This window comes from Nerophis ophidion, linkage group LG14 (assembly GCF_033978795.1).
Source record: "Nerophis ophidion isolate RoL-2023_Sa linkage group LG14, RoL_Noph_v1.0, whole genome shotgun sequence".
Lineage (NCBI taxonomy): Eukaryota > Metazoa > Chordata > Actinopteri > Syngnathiformes > Syngnathidae > Nerophis > Nerophis ophidion.
The window spans coordinates 7,587,367-7,606,403 of record NC_084624.1 but is presented as its reverse complement, the minus strand read 5'-3'; the positions used below and the strand labels follow the sequence as shown (position 1 = coordinate 7,606,403).

Genomic DNA, 19,037 nt, shown 5'->3' with positions numbered 1-19,037 from the left:
TGCAACGTTGCACGGTGGGACTTGTAGTCCACTTGATATTTGTAAACATTGCTTTTTCGGCATTAAACAATCAGAAATACGAGTAAAATCCCCACAAAATGTCATTTTATGTATCATAAAATATAGCCCGGTTAAAGCAAGTGAGGTATGACTTGTGTTTGACATGTTTTAAACAGAAAAAAAAAACATCTAGAACTACATTCCCCAGTTTCCATGACGTCACAGCAACGCGCCGACCCAGTTTCACAATTAAAACGTTTATATTGTTATAAACCGAGTGGGTGTTTTTAATTTGATTTTGGAAGGATATTAATATAAAACACCAGCACGGATAAATTGTTAATTTGAATATAAATGATGAATCTCGTTGTGACGTCGTCATTATGAGCCAAAATTAGACGATGCACCCCTATAGGTGTCTTTATTTTAGCCTGAGTAAAAAAAAGTTAAGAAAAAAACATGTAAATCACCACATGTTGCTCGAATTTTGTAATTTAGTATTATTATATTTAATATTAAAGTAACTTATTTAGTTAGCTTTTTTTTATATAAACCTTTATTCAAAATATGCAATATTTACATACAAGCAAAGAAATAATACTAATCAAAACAAGTACAGAAACAGTCCAAAACAGTACTCAAAGGCGCCATGGGGTTGTAAACTCAATAAAGTACCTAAAATAGAATAGAACATATATAATACATATATAATAAAGTGTACAGCCATAGGCGCACAAATGTTCCGTAAATAATCAAAATTTGGAGCAGAGTATCATCGTTTTCACAGTTTTTTGGTTGTCAGAGGTAGAAAGCGTTTTAAAGTAAAGTTCTAATTCTTTTTTAAAGGCACAAAAAACAGGTCGGGTATTGTGAAACTTACATTTATGAATATAAAACTTAGCCAATAGTATAATGAGGTTGCAAAGGTAAAATTAATTTTCAAATTTGTTTTCATATAATGTAAATCCAAATAGCACGTCTTTAAAACAAAAGTTTTGAACATGTCCTTTCTCCACCTGAAAACAGGCACTTGTGCAATGTGCTACAGTGGGACATGTAGTCCACGTGATGTTTGTAAACAATGCCATTTCGGCAATAAACAATCAGAAATACGAGTAAAATCCCCACAAAATGTCATGTTATGTATCATAAAATGTAGCCCGGTTAAAGCAAGTGAGTTATGACTTGTGTTCGACATGTTTTAACCAGAAAAAAAAACATATAGAACTACATTCCACAGTTGACATGACGTCACAGCAACGCGCCGACCCAGTTTCACAATTAAAACGTTTTGATTGTTATAAACCGAGTGGGTGTTGTTGATTGGATTTTGGAAGGATATTAATATAAAACACCAGCGCAGATAAATTGTTAATTTGAATATAAATGATGAATCTCTTTGTGACGTCGAAATTGTGAGCCAAAATGAGACGATGCACCCCTATAGGTGTCTTTATTTTAGCCTGAGTAAAAAAAAGTTAAGAAAAAACATGTAAATCACCACATGTTGCTCGAATTTTGTAATTTAGTATTATTATATTTAATATTAAAGTAACTTATTCAGTTAGCTTTTTTTATATAAACCTTTATTCAAAATATGCAATATTTACATACGAGCAAAGAAATAATACTAATCAAAACAAGTACAGAAACAGTCCAAAACAGTACTCAAAGGCGCCATGGGGTTGTAAACTCAATAAAGTACCTAAAATAGAATAGAACATATATAATACATATATATTGGGGACGGCGTGGCGCAGTGGGAGAGTGGGCGTGCGCAATCCGAGCGTCCCTGGTTCAAATCCCACCTAGTACCAACCTCGTCACGTCCGTTGTGTCCTGAGCAAGACACTTCACCCTTGCTCCTGATGGGTGCTGGTTGGCGCCTTGCATGGCAGCTCCCTCCATCAGTGTGTGAATGTGTGTGTGAATGGGTAAATGTGGAAGTAGTGTCAAAGCGCTTTGAGTACTTTGAAGGTAGAAAAGCGCTATACAAGTACAACCCATTTATCATTTATATAATAAAGTGTACAGCCATAGGCGCACAAATGTTCCGTAAATAATCAAAATTTGGAGCAGAGTATCATCGTTTTCACAGTTTTTTGGTTGTCAGAGGTAGAAAGCGTTTTAAAGTAAAGTTCTAATTCTTTTTTTAAGGCACAAAAAACAGGTCGGGAATTGTGAAACTTACATTTATGAATATAGAACTTAGCCAATAGTATAATGAGGTTGCAAAGGTAAAATTAATTTTCAAATTTGTTTTCATATAATGTAAATCCAAATAGCACGTCTTTAAAACAAAAGTTTTGAACATGTCCTTTCTCCACCTGAAAACAGGCACTTGTGCAATGTGCTACAGTGGGACATGTAGTCCACGTGATGTTTGTAAACAATGCCATTTCGGCAATAAACAATCAGAAATACGAGTAAAATCCCCACAAAATGTAATGTTATGTATCATAAAATGTAGCCCGGTTAAAGCAAGTGAGTTATGACTTGTGTTCGACATGTTTTAACCAGGAAAAAAAAACATATAGAACTACATTCCACAGTTGACATGACGTCACAGCAACGCCCCGACCCAGTTTCACAATTAAAACGTTTTGATTGTTATAAACCGAGTGGGTGTTGTTGATTTGATTTTGGAAGGATATTAATATAAAACACCAGCGCAGATAAATTGTGAATTTGAATATAAATGATGAATCTCTTTGTGACGTCGAAATTGTGAGCCAAAAGGAGACGATGCACCCCTATAGGTGTCTTTATTTTAGCCTGAGTAAAAAAAAGTTAAGAAAAAACATGTAAATCACCACATGTTGCTTGAATGATGTATTTTATTATTATCATATTAGTATGTTTAATGTTAGATTTACTTATTTAGTTAGCATTTATTTTTATAAACCTTTCTTCATAATATGCAATATTTACATACAAGAAAATAAATAATACTAATCAAAACAAGTACAGAAACAGTCGTAAATAGTAGTCAACAGTGCCACGGGGTTGTAAACTCAATAAAGTACCTAAAATAAAGAAAATATATGTATATATTATACATATATAATAAAGTGTAAAGCCATAGGCGCACATATGTTCCGTAAATAATCAAAATTTGGAGCAGAGTATCATCGTTTTCACAGTTTTTTGGTTGTCAGAGGTAGAAAGCGTTTTAAAGTAAAGTTCTAATTCTTTTTTAAAGGCACAAAAAACAGGTCGGGTATTGTGAAACTTACATTTATGAATATAAAACTTAGCCAATAGTATAATGAGGTTGCAAAGGTAAAATTAATTTTCAAATTTGTTTTCATATAATGTAAATCCAAATAGCACGTCTTTAAAACAAAACTTTTGAACAAGTCCTTTCTCCGCCTGAAAACAGGCACTTGTGCAATGTGCTACAGTGGGGCTTGTAGTCCACGTGATGTTTGTAAACAATGCCATTTCGGCAATAAACAATCAGAAATACGAGTAAAATCCCCACAAAATGTCATGTTATGTATCATAAAATGTAGCCCGGTTAAAGCAAGTGAGGTATGGCTTGTGTTCGACATGTTTTAACCAGAAAAAAAAACATTTAGAACTACATTCCCCAGTTGACATGACGTCACACCAACGCGCCGACCCAGTTTCACAATTAAAACATTTAGATTGTTATAAATCAAGTGGGTGTTGTTGATTTGATTTTGGAAGGATATTAATATAAAACACCAGCGCAGGTAATTTGTTAATTTGAATATAAATGATGAATCTCTTTGTGACGTCGAAATTGTGAGCCAAAATTAGACGATGCACCCCTATAGGTGTCTTTATTTTAGCCTGAGTAAAAAAAAAGTTAAGAAAAAACATGTAAATCACCACATGTTGCTTGATTGATGTATTTTATTATTATTATATTAGTATGTTGAATGTTAGATTGACTTATTTAGTTAGCATTTTTTTATAAACCTTTCTTCATAATATGCAATATTTACATACAAGAAAATAAATAATACTAATCAAAACAAGTACAGAAACAGTCCTAAACAGTACTCAACAGTGCCAGGGGGTTGTAAACTCAATAAAGTACCTAAAATAAAAAAAAGATATGTATATTATACATATATAATAAAGTGTAAAGCCATAGGCGCACATATGTTCCGTAAATAATCCAAATTTGGAGCACAGTATCATCTTTTTCACAGCTTTTTGGTTGTCAAAGGTAGAAAGCGTTTTAAAGTAAAGTTCTAATTATTTTTTAAAGGCACAAAAAACAGGTCGGGTATTGTGAAACTTCCATTCATGAAATTGAAAACTTAGCCAATAGTATAATGAGGTTGCAAAGTTAAAATTCCTTTTCAAATGTGTTTTCATATAATGTAAATCCAATTAGCACGTCTTTAAAACAAAAGACATTTCTCCGGACTTGTAGTCCACTAGATGTTTACAAACAATGCCTTTTCGGCAGTAAACAATCAGAAATACAAGTAAAATCCCCACAAAATGTCATGTTATGTATCATAAAATGGAGCCCGCTTAAAGCAAGTGAGGTTGTTTTTTTTAATGTTTATTCATAAATTTCAACAATTAAAAACAGTAATCAATCAATCAATCAATGTTTATTTATATAGCCCCAAATCACAAATGTCTCAAAGGACTGCACAAACCATTACGACTACAACATCCTCGGAAGAACCCACAAAAGGGCAAGGAAAACTCACACTCAGTGGGCAGGGAGAATTCACATCCAGTGGGACGCCAGTGACAATGCTGACTATGAGAAACCTTGGAGAGGACCTCAGATGTGGGCAACCCCCCCCCCCCTCTAGGGGACCGAAAGCAATGGATGTCGAGCGGGTCTAACATGATACTGTGAAAGTTCAATCCATAGTGGCTCCAACACAGCCGCGAGAGTTCAGTTCAAGCGGATCCAAGACAGCAGCGAGAGTCCCGTCCACAGGAAACCATCTCAAGCGGAGGCGGATCAGCAGCGTAGAGATGTCCCCAACCGATACAGGCGAGCAGTCCATCCTGGGTCCCGACGAGCGGTCCATCCTGGGTCTCGACTCTGGACAGCCAGTACTTCATCCATGGTCATCGGACCGGACCCCCTCCACAAGGGAGGGGGGGACATAGGAGAAAGAAAAGAAGCGGCAGATCAACTGGTCTAAAAAGGAGATCTATATAAAGGCTAGAGTATACAGATGAGTTTTAAGGTGAGACTTAAATGCTTCTACTGAGGTAGCATCTCGAACTGTTACCGGGAGGGCATTCCAGGGTACTGGAGCCCGAACGGAAAACGCTCTATAGTAAGTCAAACAACAATATAAAACATTATGAAAACAGTACAAAACAGCACCGGGGGGTTGTAAATTCGAAATAAAAATAGAATACAAAAAAATACATATATAATAAACAAAGTGCAAAGCCATAGGCTCATTCAGATTCATTAAACTACTTAAATTTGGAACACAGCATCATCGTTTTCACAGCTTTTTTGTTGTTGGAGGTAGAGAGTGTTTTAATGTAAAGTTCAAAATATTTTTTGAAGACACAAAAGATAGGTCGGGTATTAAGAGACTTACATTTATGAATATAAAACTTAACCAATAAATTAATGAGGTTGCAAAGGTAGAATTCCTTTTCAAATTTTTGTTCATACAGTGTAAAACCAAAAATCACATCTTTAAAGCAAAGCACAAATTTGTCATAAATATTGTCCAGTAGTGATGGAGTGTTTTCACAAGTCCAAAACAAGTGGTTAACAGTCTCTGGGTGCATGTTGCAAAAGGTGCAAGTAACATCAATGTCCTTCTTGTATTTTACCATTACAGTTTTTACAGCAGGGGTCGGGAACCTTTTTGACTGAGAGAGCCATGAAAGTCAAATATTTTAAAATGTATTTCCTTGAGAGCCACATCATATTTTTTCACCCTAAATTCAACTAAACGCGTGCATTATTTAAGTAAGACCAACATTTTTAGAGTGTAATAATGTTGCGATCTGCTGCTCGGATCTTCACATGTTTGTTTTTTCATTCTCAGTCCGACCCGTTTACTTCCTGTTTTTGTCCATCGCTATGGTTACGCATCAGTCCACCTGTTAGTCTCGCCCCGCACACCTGCTACTGATTTTCACCCTCCTATTTGAGCTCACCTTTTCTGTTTACTCATTCTCGGATCCTAATTTGCCCACGCGCAACAGTGACGACTCTCATCATTCCATGTATGTATTTTCTCGCTAGCTCTCACGCTAAGCCACTTTATTTTCCAGCTTTCATGCTGAATGTTTTTCTTTACTCTTTTGTGTCCTCGTACCAAGTTTAAGTTTTCCTTGTGTTTTATCCTAGCTCTCACGCTAGCGTCTTTTGTTTACCTTTTCTCTTTACACCAGTGTTTTTGTTCATAGCCTTTTATTATTAAATAAATACCCTTTAACTTTAATAATACAACTTTAACAGTTGACAACCAAATAATAAAACAAGGTGACTCTGTAAAAAATCTGGGTATTATTTTCGACCCAACTCTCTCCTTTTGAGTCACACATTAAAAGCGTTACTAAAACGGCCTTCTTTCATCTCCGTAATATCGCTAAAATTCGCTCCATTTTGTCCACTAAAGACGCCGAGATCATTATCCATGCGTTTGTTACGCCTCGTCTCGATTACTGTAACGTATTATTTTCGGGTCTCCCCATGTCTAGCATTAAAAGATTACAGTTGGTACAAAATGCGGATGCTGGACTTTTGACAAGAACAAGAAAGTTTGATCATATTACACCTGCACTGGCTTCCTGTGCACTTAAGATGTGACTTTAAGGTTTTACTACTTACGTATAAAATACTACACGGTCTAGCTCCAGCCTATCTTGCCGATTGTATTGTACCATATGTCCCGGCTAGAAATCTGCATTCAAAAGACTCCGGCTTATTAGTGATTCCTAGAGCCCAAAAAAAGTCTGCGGGCTATAGAGCGTTTTCCGTTCGGGCTCCAGTACTCTGGAATGCCCTCCCGGTAACAGTTCGAGATGCTACCTCAGTAGAAGCATTTAAGTCTCACCTTAAAACTCATCTGTATACTCTAGCCTTTAAATAGACCTCCTTTTTAGACCAGTTGATCTGCCGCTTCTTTTCTTTCTCCTATGTCCCCCCCCTCCCTTGTGGAGGGGGTCCGGTCCGATGACCATGGATGAAGTACTGGCTGTCCAAAGTCGAGACCCAGGATGGACCGCTCGTCGGGACCCAGGATGGACCGCTCGCCTGTATCGGTTGGGGACATCTCTACGCTGCTGATCCGCTTGAGATGGTTTCCTGTGGACGGGACTCTCGCTGCTGTCTTGGATCCGCTTGAACTGAACTCTCGCGGCTGTGTTGGAGCCACTATGGATTGAACTTTCACAGTATCATGTTAGACCCGCTCGACATCCATTGCTTTCGCTCCCCTAGAGTGGGGCGGGGGGGGGGGGGGGGGGGGGTTGCCCACATCTGAGGTCCTCTCCAAGGTTTCTCATAGTCAGCATTGTCACTGGCGTCCCACTGGATGTGAATTCTCCCTGCCCACTGGGTGTGAGTTTTCCTTGCCCTTTTGTGGGTTCTTCCGAGGATGTTGTAGTCGTAATGGTTTGTGCAGTCCTTTGAGACATTTGTGATTTAGGGCTATATAAATAAACATTGATTGATTGATTGAACTTATCTTGTTGTGTTCATCGCTTCGACGCATCCTTGGAAAAACCACACCGGCATTACCATGCCGAAGAAGAGTCTTCACAAATAAGTTTCTAGTTCTTTTTAATAAAATTATTTATTAAACAGGTGTGGTAAAAAAACAAATGGATGGATTAAAATGCATGAGAATGTCTTATTATTTTGAACGTTATTTTTAACATCGTGATTACCTGTGGACGGGACTCTCGCTGCTGTCTTGGATCCGCTTTGAACTGAACTCTCGCGGCCGTGTTGGAGCCACTATGGATTGAACTTTCACAGTATCATGTTAGACCCGCTCGACATCCATTGCTTTCGGTCCCCGAGAGGGGGGGGGGGGGTTGCCCACATCTGAGGTCCTCTCCAAGGTTTCTCATAGTCAGCATTGTCACTGGCGTCCCACTGGATGTGAATTCTCCTTGCCCACTGGGTGTGAGTTTTCCTTGCCCTTTTGTGGGTTCTTCCGAGGATGTCGTAGTCGTAATGATTTGTGCAGTCCTTTGAGACATTTGTGATTTGGGGCTATATAAATAAACTTTGATTGATTGATTGATTGATTGAATTATTCATTACTTATTGTGTTAAGCAATGTCAGCTAAGGTTTATCTGAGAGCCAGGTGCAGTCATCAAAAGAGCCACATCTGGCTCCAGAGCCATAGGTTCCCTACCCCTGCTTTACGGTGTAATAACGATAAATTATTTCAAAAGATATATCTTTGACTTTGTTGGTAAGTAAATACCTGTTAGGAAGGGACCACGTTTTGACCCAACAGATGTCATTTACAACAGTATTCCAGAGGGAAATGACACAGGAGACAGACACACAAAAATTTTGGAATAAGCTGCTGATTTTTTCTGTTATTTTTTTTGATCAAAGCAAAGTTTCCCCACAGGAGTGTCAAGTGGATCATTCACAATTTTTACAGCAGAAAAAGGAGGTTTATAAGCCCTGTATAACATAATAACACCTGTTGGAATGGCATCAAATACAATAGCAAATTGTTTGGGAGTCACAGGGATCTTAAAATTGTTGATACATTTTTGGTAATTAATAAAGCAAGTGAGGTATGGATTGTGTTCGATATGTTTCTACGAGGAGAAAAACCATGTATTTTTTTTTTTTTTTTTTTAAAGGTTTATTTATAAATTTCAACAATTACAAACAGTAAGTCAAACAACAATATAAAACATTATGAAAACAGTACAAAACAGCGCCAGGGGGTTGTAGGTTTACTTTAAAGATGTGATTTTTGGTTTTACACTGTATGAACAAAAATTTTAAAAGGAATTCTACCTTTGCAACCTCATTATTTTATTGGCTAAGTTTTATATTCATAAATGTAAGTTTCTTAATACCCGTCCTATCTTTTGTGCCTTTAAAAAAAGATCTGGAACTTTACATTAAAACGCTCTCTACCTCTAACAACAAGAAAAAAAACATGTAGAACTACATTACCCAGTTTACGTGACGTCATAACAACGCAAGTGTTTTTTTTGTTTTTGTTTCCGCGCCGACCTAGTTTCACATTTAAAACATTTTGATTGTTAAAAAAAACAAATGAGCGTTGTTGATTTTGGAGGGATATTTATATATATAAAAAAACTAGCTAAGTTAAATTGTTATTTTTTTAAAAATGTTTTTAATTTGGACAGAAACATTTAACTAAACACTGCTCGTTCAATACAGACTGCAGACGCCGCAGAAGAGCCACTGGCTTCTATTAAACCAGGAATATTTCATATATAAGCACAAGAATACTAAAAGGCATCATTGAGACGTTTTACCTCAGCAACCGTTGCTCCAAAAACAGGGTCTTGATTACTTTTTTTTTTTTTTTTTAAAGGTTTATTTATACATTTCCATCCATTTCCTACCGCTTATTCCCTTTTGGGGTCGCGGGGTATTTATAAATTTCAACAATTACAAACAGTAAGTCAAGCAACAATATAAAACATTATGAAAACAGTACAAACATTTTAAAAGGAATTCTACCTTTGCAACCTCATTATTTTATTGGCTAAGTTTCATATTCATAAATGTAAGTTTCTTAATACCCGTCCGATCTTTTGTGCCTTTAAAAAAAGATCTGGAACTTTACATTAATACGCTCTCTACCTCTAACAACAAGAAAAAAAACATGTAGAACTACATTACCCAGTTTACGTGACGTCATAACAACGCAAGTGTTTTTTTTGTTTTTGTTTCCGCGCTGACCTAGTTTCATATTTAAAACATTTTGATTGTTAAAAAAACAAATGAGCTTTGTTGATTTTGGAGGGATATTTATATATAAAAAAAACTAGCGAAGTTAAATTGTTGATTTTTATTTTTTTTTTTTTTTTTTAAACACTTTAATTTGGACAGAAACATTTAACTAAACACTGCTCGTTCAATACAGACTGCAGACGTCGCAGAAGAGCCACTGGCTGCCATTAAACCAGGAATATTTCATATATAGCACAAGAATACTAAAAGGCATCATTGAGACGTTTTACCTCAGCAACCGTTGCGGCGGTGCATCTTCTCCAAAAACAGCAAAAACTCCAAATTCTTCCATTTTGTTTTTGTCTCCCTGCAATGACTGAAGATTATTACTCCCCTTCCCTTTCGACTTGCTTATTTCGACTACTGAATTTACTTTAAAAGTCCACCGCTTCAGAGACAAACGACGTCTCCCGCCATTTTAAGGCTAGAAGTAAAACATTACCAGCAAATTTACAAAAAATGTTTGTCATCACTTCTGAGAATACAGAGCATAGAAGAAAAGGTCATTTCAAACAACAATATTCAAGGACAACTTTAAAACAAATGTGTACATCAGTGGTGGGGGTAAAATTGTGGAATTCTCTTTACAACGAGATAAAAAACTGTAAAAATATATTCCAATTGAAAAAAATATATAAAGATAGAACGATAAGATCATATGGACAGCCATAAGTGTTTACATTTTGTTTTTTATTTATTATTTTACTTATTTTTTGTCTGGTTTTGTATTTGCTCTGTATCATTCCGTGAGGTGTATATTATATTATTACTATTATTTTCTTGGTTTGGTTTATACTTTATGAAGTTTTGCACTTGTTGTGTTTTTCTTGTGTTTTTTGTTTTTGTTTTTGATTGTTTCATTACATTTGGATATATGTGTCGGCTTAAATGATATTCATGAAGTAAGATAATGTATTATGTCAAAGGGGGCAGGAAATTATAAGATTTTCTCCATCCTGCTCCTTCTCAGGAATTGTGTGAATTTAAATTGTATATCCATCCATCCATTTTCTACCGCTTATTCCCTTTCGGGGTCGCGGGGGGCGCTGGCGCCTATCCCAGCTACAATCGGGCGGAAGGCGGGGTACACCCTGGACTTGTGATATAATTATTTATCGTTCTAAATGCACATCAATGAATGAGATAAATAAAAATGAATGAAAAAAAAAATTGGGTCTTGATTACTTTTTTTATTTTTATTTTTTTTAAATTTAATTTTATTTTTTTTAAAGGTTTATTTATAAATTTCAACAATTACAAACAGTAAGTAAATAGTTAATTTTCATATACATTACAGAAGCTCTTTGGCGACGTGGTAATTGTGAGCCCAAATTAGACGATGTACCCGTTTAGGTGTCTTTATTTTAGCCTGAGTAAAAACAAGTTAGGGAAAACATGTAAATCACCACAAATTGCTAAAATGATGTGTTGTATTATTATTGTATTAATATATAGTATGTTAGTGAAGAATTGCGCAATTGAAAAAAAAAATAATGTGTTAGATTGTAATTACGCGACAATGTAGTCCGAGGACCCCGGCGTGAAAAAGCAATGTTCGTCATGGCGTCGACACCAAGACGACATTCCCGCTCTGGATCTAAAAGTCCGAGTCGGGAGCTACGATATAAACGCAGAACAAGCAGGTCGCGGTCTTTAGAGAGAAGGGCGCATCGTGAACTCCCGGACACAAAACGAGCCACTCGGGGCCGCGAACGAGCCTCCAACCGGTCCGACAGCAGCTCGCCGGACAAACGGCGGCCTCAGCATCAACGTCGCGGCCGCTCGACTTCCAGAAGTGACTCCGAGAGTGGAAGCAGGCGAAGATCGCTGCGAGTCAGGAGCAAGTCGCCAAGGTAACGATGCTGCTGGTTTAGGCCAGGGGTCACCAACAAACCAATCTTTTTGAAACCAAGAGCTATTCTTTGGTACTGATTAATGCGAAGGGCTACCAGTTGGATACACAGTTAAAGGTCTACTGAAATGAGACGTTCTTATGTAAACGGGGATAACCGATCCATTGTATGTGTCATTCTTGATCATTTCGCGATAATGCCATATTTTTCGCTGAAAGGATTTAGTAGAGAACATCGACGATAAAGTTCACAACTTCCGGTCGCTAATAAAAAAAGCCTTGCCTGTACCGGAAGTAGCAGACGATATACGCGTGACGTCACGGGTTGTGGAGCTTCTCACATCTGAACATTGTTTACAATCATGGCCACCAGCAGCGAGAGCGATTCAGACCAAAAAAGTGACAATTTCCCCATTAATTTGAGCGAGGATCATACTTGCCAACCTTGAGACCAACGATTTCGGGAGGTGGGGGGCGTGGTTGGGGCGGGGGGCGTGGTTAAGAGGGGAGGGATGTATATCTACAGCCAATTCACCAACTTGAGTATTTCATATATATATATTAGGGGTGTAATGTTACACAAAAATTTTGGTTCGGTACGTACCTCGGTTTAGGCCAGGGGTCACCAACCAACCAACCAAGCTTTTTGAAACCAAGAGCTATTCTTGGGTACTGATTAATGCGAAGGGCTACCAGTTTGATACATACACACTTAAAGGCCTACTGAAATGAGATTTTCTTATTTAAACGGGGATAGCAGGTCCATTCTATGTGTCATACTTGGTCAATTCGCAATATTGCCATATTTTTGTTTAGTAGAGAACATCGACGATAAAGTTTGCAACTTTCGGTCGCTAATAAAAAAGCCTTGCCTGTACCGGAAGTAGCAGACAATATACGCGTGACGTCACGGGTTGTGGAGCTTCTCACATCTGAACATTGTTTACAATCATGGCCACCAGCAGCGAGAGCGATTCGGACCGAGAAAGCAAGAATTTCTCCATTAAATTGAGCGAGGATCATACTTGCCAACCTTGAGACCAACGATTTCGGGAGGTGGGGGGCGTGGTTGGGGCGGGGGGCGTGGTTAAGAGGGGAGGGATGTATATCTACAGCCAATTGACCAACCTGAGTATTTCATATATATATATTAGGGGTGTAACGTTACAGAAAAATTTCGGTTCGGTACGTACCTCGGTTTAGGCCAGGGGTCACCAACCAATCAACCAACCTTTTTGAAACCAAGAGCTATTCTTGGGTACTGATTAATGCGAAGGGCTACCAGTTTGATACACACTTAAAGGCCTACTGAAATGAGATTTTATTATTCAAACGGGGATAGCAGGTCCATTCTATGTGTCATACTTGATCAATTCGCGATATTGCCATATTTTTGTTTAGTAGAGAACATCGACGATAAAGTTTGCAACTGTTGGTCGCTAATAAAAAAGCCTTGCCTGTACTGGAAGTAGCAGACGATATACGCGTGACGTCACGGGTTGTGGAGCTCCTCACATCTGAACATTGTTTACAATCATGGCCACCAGCAGCGAGGGCGATTCGGACCGAGAAAACGACAATTTCCCCATTAAATTGAGCGAGGATCATACTTGCCAACCTTAAGACCAACGATTTCGGGAGGTGGGGGGCGGAGGCGTGGTTGGGGCAGGGGGCGTGGTTAAGAGGGGAGGGATGTATATCTACAGCCAATTCACCAACTTGAGCATTTCATATATATATATTAGGGGTGTAACGTTACACAAAAATTTCGGTTCGGTACGTACCTCGGTTTAGGCAAGGGGTCACCAACGAACCAACCAAGCTTTTTGAAACCAAGAGCTATTCTTGGGTACTGATTAATGCGAAGGGCTACCAGTTTGATACACACTTAAAGAGCTACTGAAATGAGATTTTATTATTTAAACGGAGATAGCAGGTCCATTCTATGTGTCATACTTGATCAATTCGCGATATTGCCATATTTTTGTTTAGTAGAGAACATCGACGATAAAGTTCGCAACATTCGGTCGCTAATAAAAAAGCCTTGCCTGTACCGGAAGTAGCAGACGATGTGCGCGTGACGTCACGGGTTGTGGATCTTCTCACATCTGAACATTGTTTACAAACATGGCCACCAGCAGCGAGAGCGATTCGGACCGAGAAAGCGACAATTTCCCCATTAAATTGAGCGAGGATCATAGTTGCCAACCTTGAGACCAACGATTTCGGGAGGTGGGGGGCGTGGTTGGAGGTGGGGCGGAGGCGTGGTTAAGAGGGGAGGGATGTATATCTACAGCCAATTCACCAACTTGAGTATTTCATATATATATATTAGGGGTGTAACGTTACACAAAAATTTCGGTTCACTACGTACCTCGGTTTAGGCCAGGGGTCACCAACCAACCAACCTTTTTGAAACCAAGAGCTATTCTTGGGTACTGATTAATGCGAAGGGCTACCAGTTTGATACACACTTAAAAGCCTACTGAAATGAGATTTTATTATTTAAACGGGGATAGCAGGTCCATTCTATGTGTCATACTTGATCAATTCGCGATATTGCCATATTTTTGTTTAGTAGAGAACATCGACAATAAAGTTTGCAACTTTTGGTTGCTAATAAAAAAGCCTTGCCTGTACCGGAAGTAGCAGACGAAGTGCGCGTGACGTCACGGGTTGTGGAGCTCCTCGCATCTGAACATTGTTTACAATCATGGCCACCAGCATCCAAAGCGATTCGGACCGAGAAAGTGACAATTTCCCCATTAATTTGAGCGAGGATCATACTTGCCAACCTTAAGACCAACGATTTCGGGAGGTGGGGGGCGTGGTTGGGGTGAGGCGGAGGCGTGGTTGGGGCGGGGGGCGTGGTTAAGAGGGGAGGGATGCATATCTACAGCCAATTCACCAACTTGAGTATTTCATATATATATATTAGGGGTGTAACGTTACACAAAAATTTCGGTTCGGTACGTACCTCGGTTTAGGCCAGGGGTCACCAACCAACCAACCAACCAACCAACCTTTTTGAAACCAAGAGCTATTCTTGGGTACTGATTAATGCGAAGGGCTACCAGTTTGATACACACTTAAAGGCCTACTGAAATGAGATTGTATTATTTAAACGGGGATAGCAGGTCCATTCTATGTGTCATACTTGATCAATTCGCGATATTGCCATATTTTTGTTTAGTAGAGAACATCGACGATAAAGTTTGCAACTTTCGGTCGCTAATAAAAAAGCCTTGCCTGTACCGGAAGTAGCAGACGATGTGCGCGTGACGTCACGGGTTGTGGAGCTCCTCACATCTGAACATTGTTTACAATCATGGCCACCAGCAGCGAGAGCGATTCGGACCGAGAAAGTGACAATTTCCCCATTAAATTGAGCGAGGATCATACTTGTCAACCTTGAGACCTCAGATTTCGAGAGGTGGTTGGGGTGGGGGGCGTGGTTAAGAGGGGAGGGATGTATATCTACAGCCAATTCACCAACTTGAGTATTTCATATATATATATATTAGGGGTGTAACGTTACACAAAAATTTCGGTTCGGTACGTACCTCGGTTTAGAGGTCACGGTTCGGTTCATTTTCGGTACAGTAAGAAATCAACAAAATATAAATTGTTTTGGTTATTTATTTACCAAATTTGTAAACAATAGCTTTATCCTTTTAACATTGGGAACATGATAATAATTCTGCCCACGTTAATCCACATTAAACTGCCTCAAGTTGTTGCTTTGATTAAATAAAATGAAAAAACCTTTCTTCTACGTATAAAAAGTTTAACATTAAACAGTTTCCAATGTCATCTTATCATGCTTAATTCATTACAGCATTTGGGAAGCCTGTAGTTGACTTTTATTATGTAAATGTTGTATTTTTATCAACATGTGATAGCAGGGACCCTGCTATTCAAAACTAGGCTGCTACATTACTAATGATTCATGTAACTATAGCTGAAAAAATAGTACAATTGCAATAGGAGAGACTATTCATCCCTGAACACTATGGAGTTCAATGAAATAACAGACTGACAGGGCTTTGCTGCCTCTAAAACACGCACACGCACTCAGACACACACACACAGAAAAGTAAGTTAACGTTACGCTAAAAGCTAATTAGCCTTCACCTCAAGCCTATACTGTGAGCTAGCTGAGCTGCAGTTTAAGTTTCTAGAAGGTCAACGGGCTCATAGTGATGTTTGTAATAGTTGTGACTGGGAAGTGTTTAGTATAATTTGGGTAGAGTCCGCTCCTCCCCTGCTAGACGAATATCTGCTTGACGTTAAAGCATTGACAACATCGCTCTGCAGTCTGAATACGCGCTGCTGATTGGCTGTTACATCGCTCTGAATACGCACTGCTGATTGGCTTTGTATGTAACCAATCAGATGGTTGTGTGGGTAGGACAATGAGGCGGAGACAGAGGCAGAAAGCAGAGCAGCTTGTGAAGACTTCTGCTTCCGAACTTGTTCGGTACGCCCGTGTGCCGAACCGAAACCCCCGTCCCGAAACGGTTCGATACAAATACACGTACCGTTACACCCCTAATATATATATATATATATATATATATACATACATACATACATACAGTGGGGCAAAAAAATATTTAGTCAGCCACCGATTGTGCAAGTTCTCCCACTTAAAATGATGACAGAGGTCTGTAATATTCATCATAGGTACACTTCAACTGTGAGAGGCAGAATGTAAAAAAAAAAATCCAGGAATTCACATTGTAGGAATTTTAAAGAATGTATTTTTTTAATTTATGGTGGAAAATAAGTATTTGGTCAACCATTCAAAGCTCTCACTGATGGAAGGAGGTTTTGGCTCAAAATCTCACGATACATGGCCCCAGTCATTCTTTCCTTAACACGGATCAATCGTCCTGTCCCCTTAGCAGAAAAACAGCCCCAAAGCATGATGTTTCCACCCCCATGCTTCACAGTAGGTATGGTGTTCTTTGGATGCAACTCAGTATTCTTCTTCCTCCAAACACGACAAGTTGATTTTATACCAAAATGGATACATGGATGATACAGCAGAGGATTGGGAGAATGCATGTGGTCAGATGAAACCAAAATAGAACTTTTTGGCCCTCAATGAAAACGAGTTTGACACCCAAGGTCTATAAGCACGGTCAATGTCTGTAATTTCCTACATTAATAAATGCATCGTTAGGACATCTTGGCAGAAACATTGAAATAATGACAACGGTTGGTAGTTTAAAAAAAATAAAATAAATGTAATCCCTTGTTTTCCCTTAGTTCTGATTCAGATCATAAACAGAGCGGGAGAACACCTGGCATGCAGAGCCGGAGAGGAACATCTCAGGAGAGGAGGAAGGGAAGGTCTTCATCTTCTTCAGACTCTCGGGATGGAAGCTGTGACAAAGAGAGAAGACGACGACAACGAAGCCTCAGCCGAGGCAGTCCAGACAGGGACAGGCATAGACCGAGGGAGCTGGACAGACCAAGAGAAAGACAATCCGAGAGAGACCAAAGGAGAACTAGCCAAGACCGAGAGCGAGGGAGGAGCGAGAGAGGCCGAGACAGAGAGAGAGAGAGACATCCATCCAGTTCTGCGGACTCCTCCGACAGTTCGGATGACGGCGGGGGCCGGGCAGTCAGGGAGAAGGACGACAAGAAAAAACAGAAGGAGATGCTGAAGGCTCTGGAAACGCCAGAAGAGAAGAGGGCCAGGAGGCTGGCGAAGAAAGAGACGAAGGAGAAGAAGAGGAGAGAAAAGATGGGCTGGAGTGAAGAGTACATGGGCTACACCAACGCAGACAACCCTTTCGGGGACAACAACCTGCTGGGCACGTTCAAGTGGCAAAAGGTGCGTTGAGCACCGTTTCTAAAGTTTGTTCACAAATATTGCAACTCGACGTTGTTCCGGTTCTTGCCAGGCTCTGGATAAGAAAGGTATTGGCCATCTTGGAGAGAAGGAGCTGAAGGACAGGAACAAACGTATCCAGGAGGAGAATCGCAGAGAGCTGCAGAAGGTAGAAGCCATGACATATTTCTAGCTCAGAAAATACTTTTTTTTTTTTTTTTTATAACCAGAATCATTTTGCTGTTATTGACCTGCGCAGTGGCCTTCTGGTTAGAGCAGGGGTGTCCAAACTTTTTCCACTCAGTGCCACACACTGAAAAATCAAGGCAAGCGGTGGCCATTTTTATTTTTTATTTATTATAAAAAGCAATACAATATATGTATAACCAATATACATTTAGGCCTCCACTCAAGCTTGATCCTGGGGAACCCAAAGGGTTTTGGTCAAAAAAATATCAAAAATGTGTCATCATTCAGTATTATTTTGTTTTATTATTAGTCAAGTTTTAAATCTCCAGATCAACACTAGGTCCATCTGTCAATATAATCATTATAAAGATTTAAGTTGTATGCTCTTTTTGTCACCCCCCAAATTTTTTTTTTATGGAAAAGTCACAAAATATGCAATATTTTCACCCAATAATTTTTTAAGTGGAATATTTGAGATTATTATAATAATTGGAGCAATAAAACGGTCAATAACTCATAACTCCCTCCATCCATCCATCCATTTCCTACCGCTTATTCCCTTTCGGGGCTGCGGGGGGCGCTGGCGCCTATCTCAGCTACAATCGGGCGGAAGGCGGGGTACACCCTGGACAAGTCGCCACTTCGTCGCAGGGCCAACACAGATAGACAGACAACACTCACACTCACATTCACACACTAAGGCCAATTTAGTGTTGCCAATCAACCTATCCCCAGGTCCCCATTGATTTTAATTAATTATTATTTTTTGAGCAATGACATTAAAAAACAAATCAGACTAAAATGATTGGGGATCCAAAAGGGTCCCACTCATTAAAGTGTCAGAAAATAAATTATCCATTTTTTTCCAGATCAACACTAGGTCCATCTGTCAATATAATCATTATAAAGATTTAAGTTGTATGCTTTTTGTCACAAAAAACCCTGTTTTTTATGGAAAAATCACAAAATATGCAATATTTTCACCCAATAATTTTTAAAGTAAATATTTGAGATTATTATAATAATTGGAGCAATAAAAAGGTCAATAACTCATAACACCATTGATTTTAATTATTATTTTTTGAGCAATGACATTAAAAAACAAATCACACTAAAATGATTGGGGATCCAAAAGTGTCCCACTCATTAAAGTGTCAGAAAATAAATTATATATTTTTTTTTACTGTTTACTTTTAACACAATAATC

At 38.8% G+C, this 19,037-nt stretch overlaps 1 protein-coding gene across 1 annotated transcript in view; it reads left to right on the top strand.

Moving 5' to 3' along the window:
• The first annotated feature begins 11,467 nt into the window (after positions 1-11,467).
• The window catches only part of cactin, a 38,685-nt gene continuing 31,115 nt past the window's right edge, over positions 11,468-19,037 (top strand). Inside the window, exons 1-3 of the mRNA XM_061919756.1 lie at positions 11,468-11,800; positions 17,074-17,644; positions 17,715-17,810. Of these exons, the coding sequence (XP_061775740.1) occupies positions 11,499-11,800; positions 17,074-17,644; positions 17,715-17,810 (969 nt within the window). The 5' untranslated portion in view covers positions 11,468-11,498. The remainder of the gene's footprint in view (positions 11,801-17,073; positions 17,645-17,714; positions 17,811-19,037) is intronic.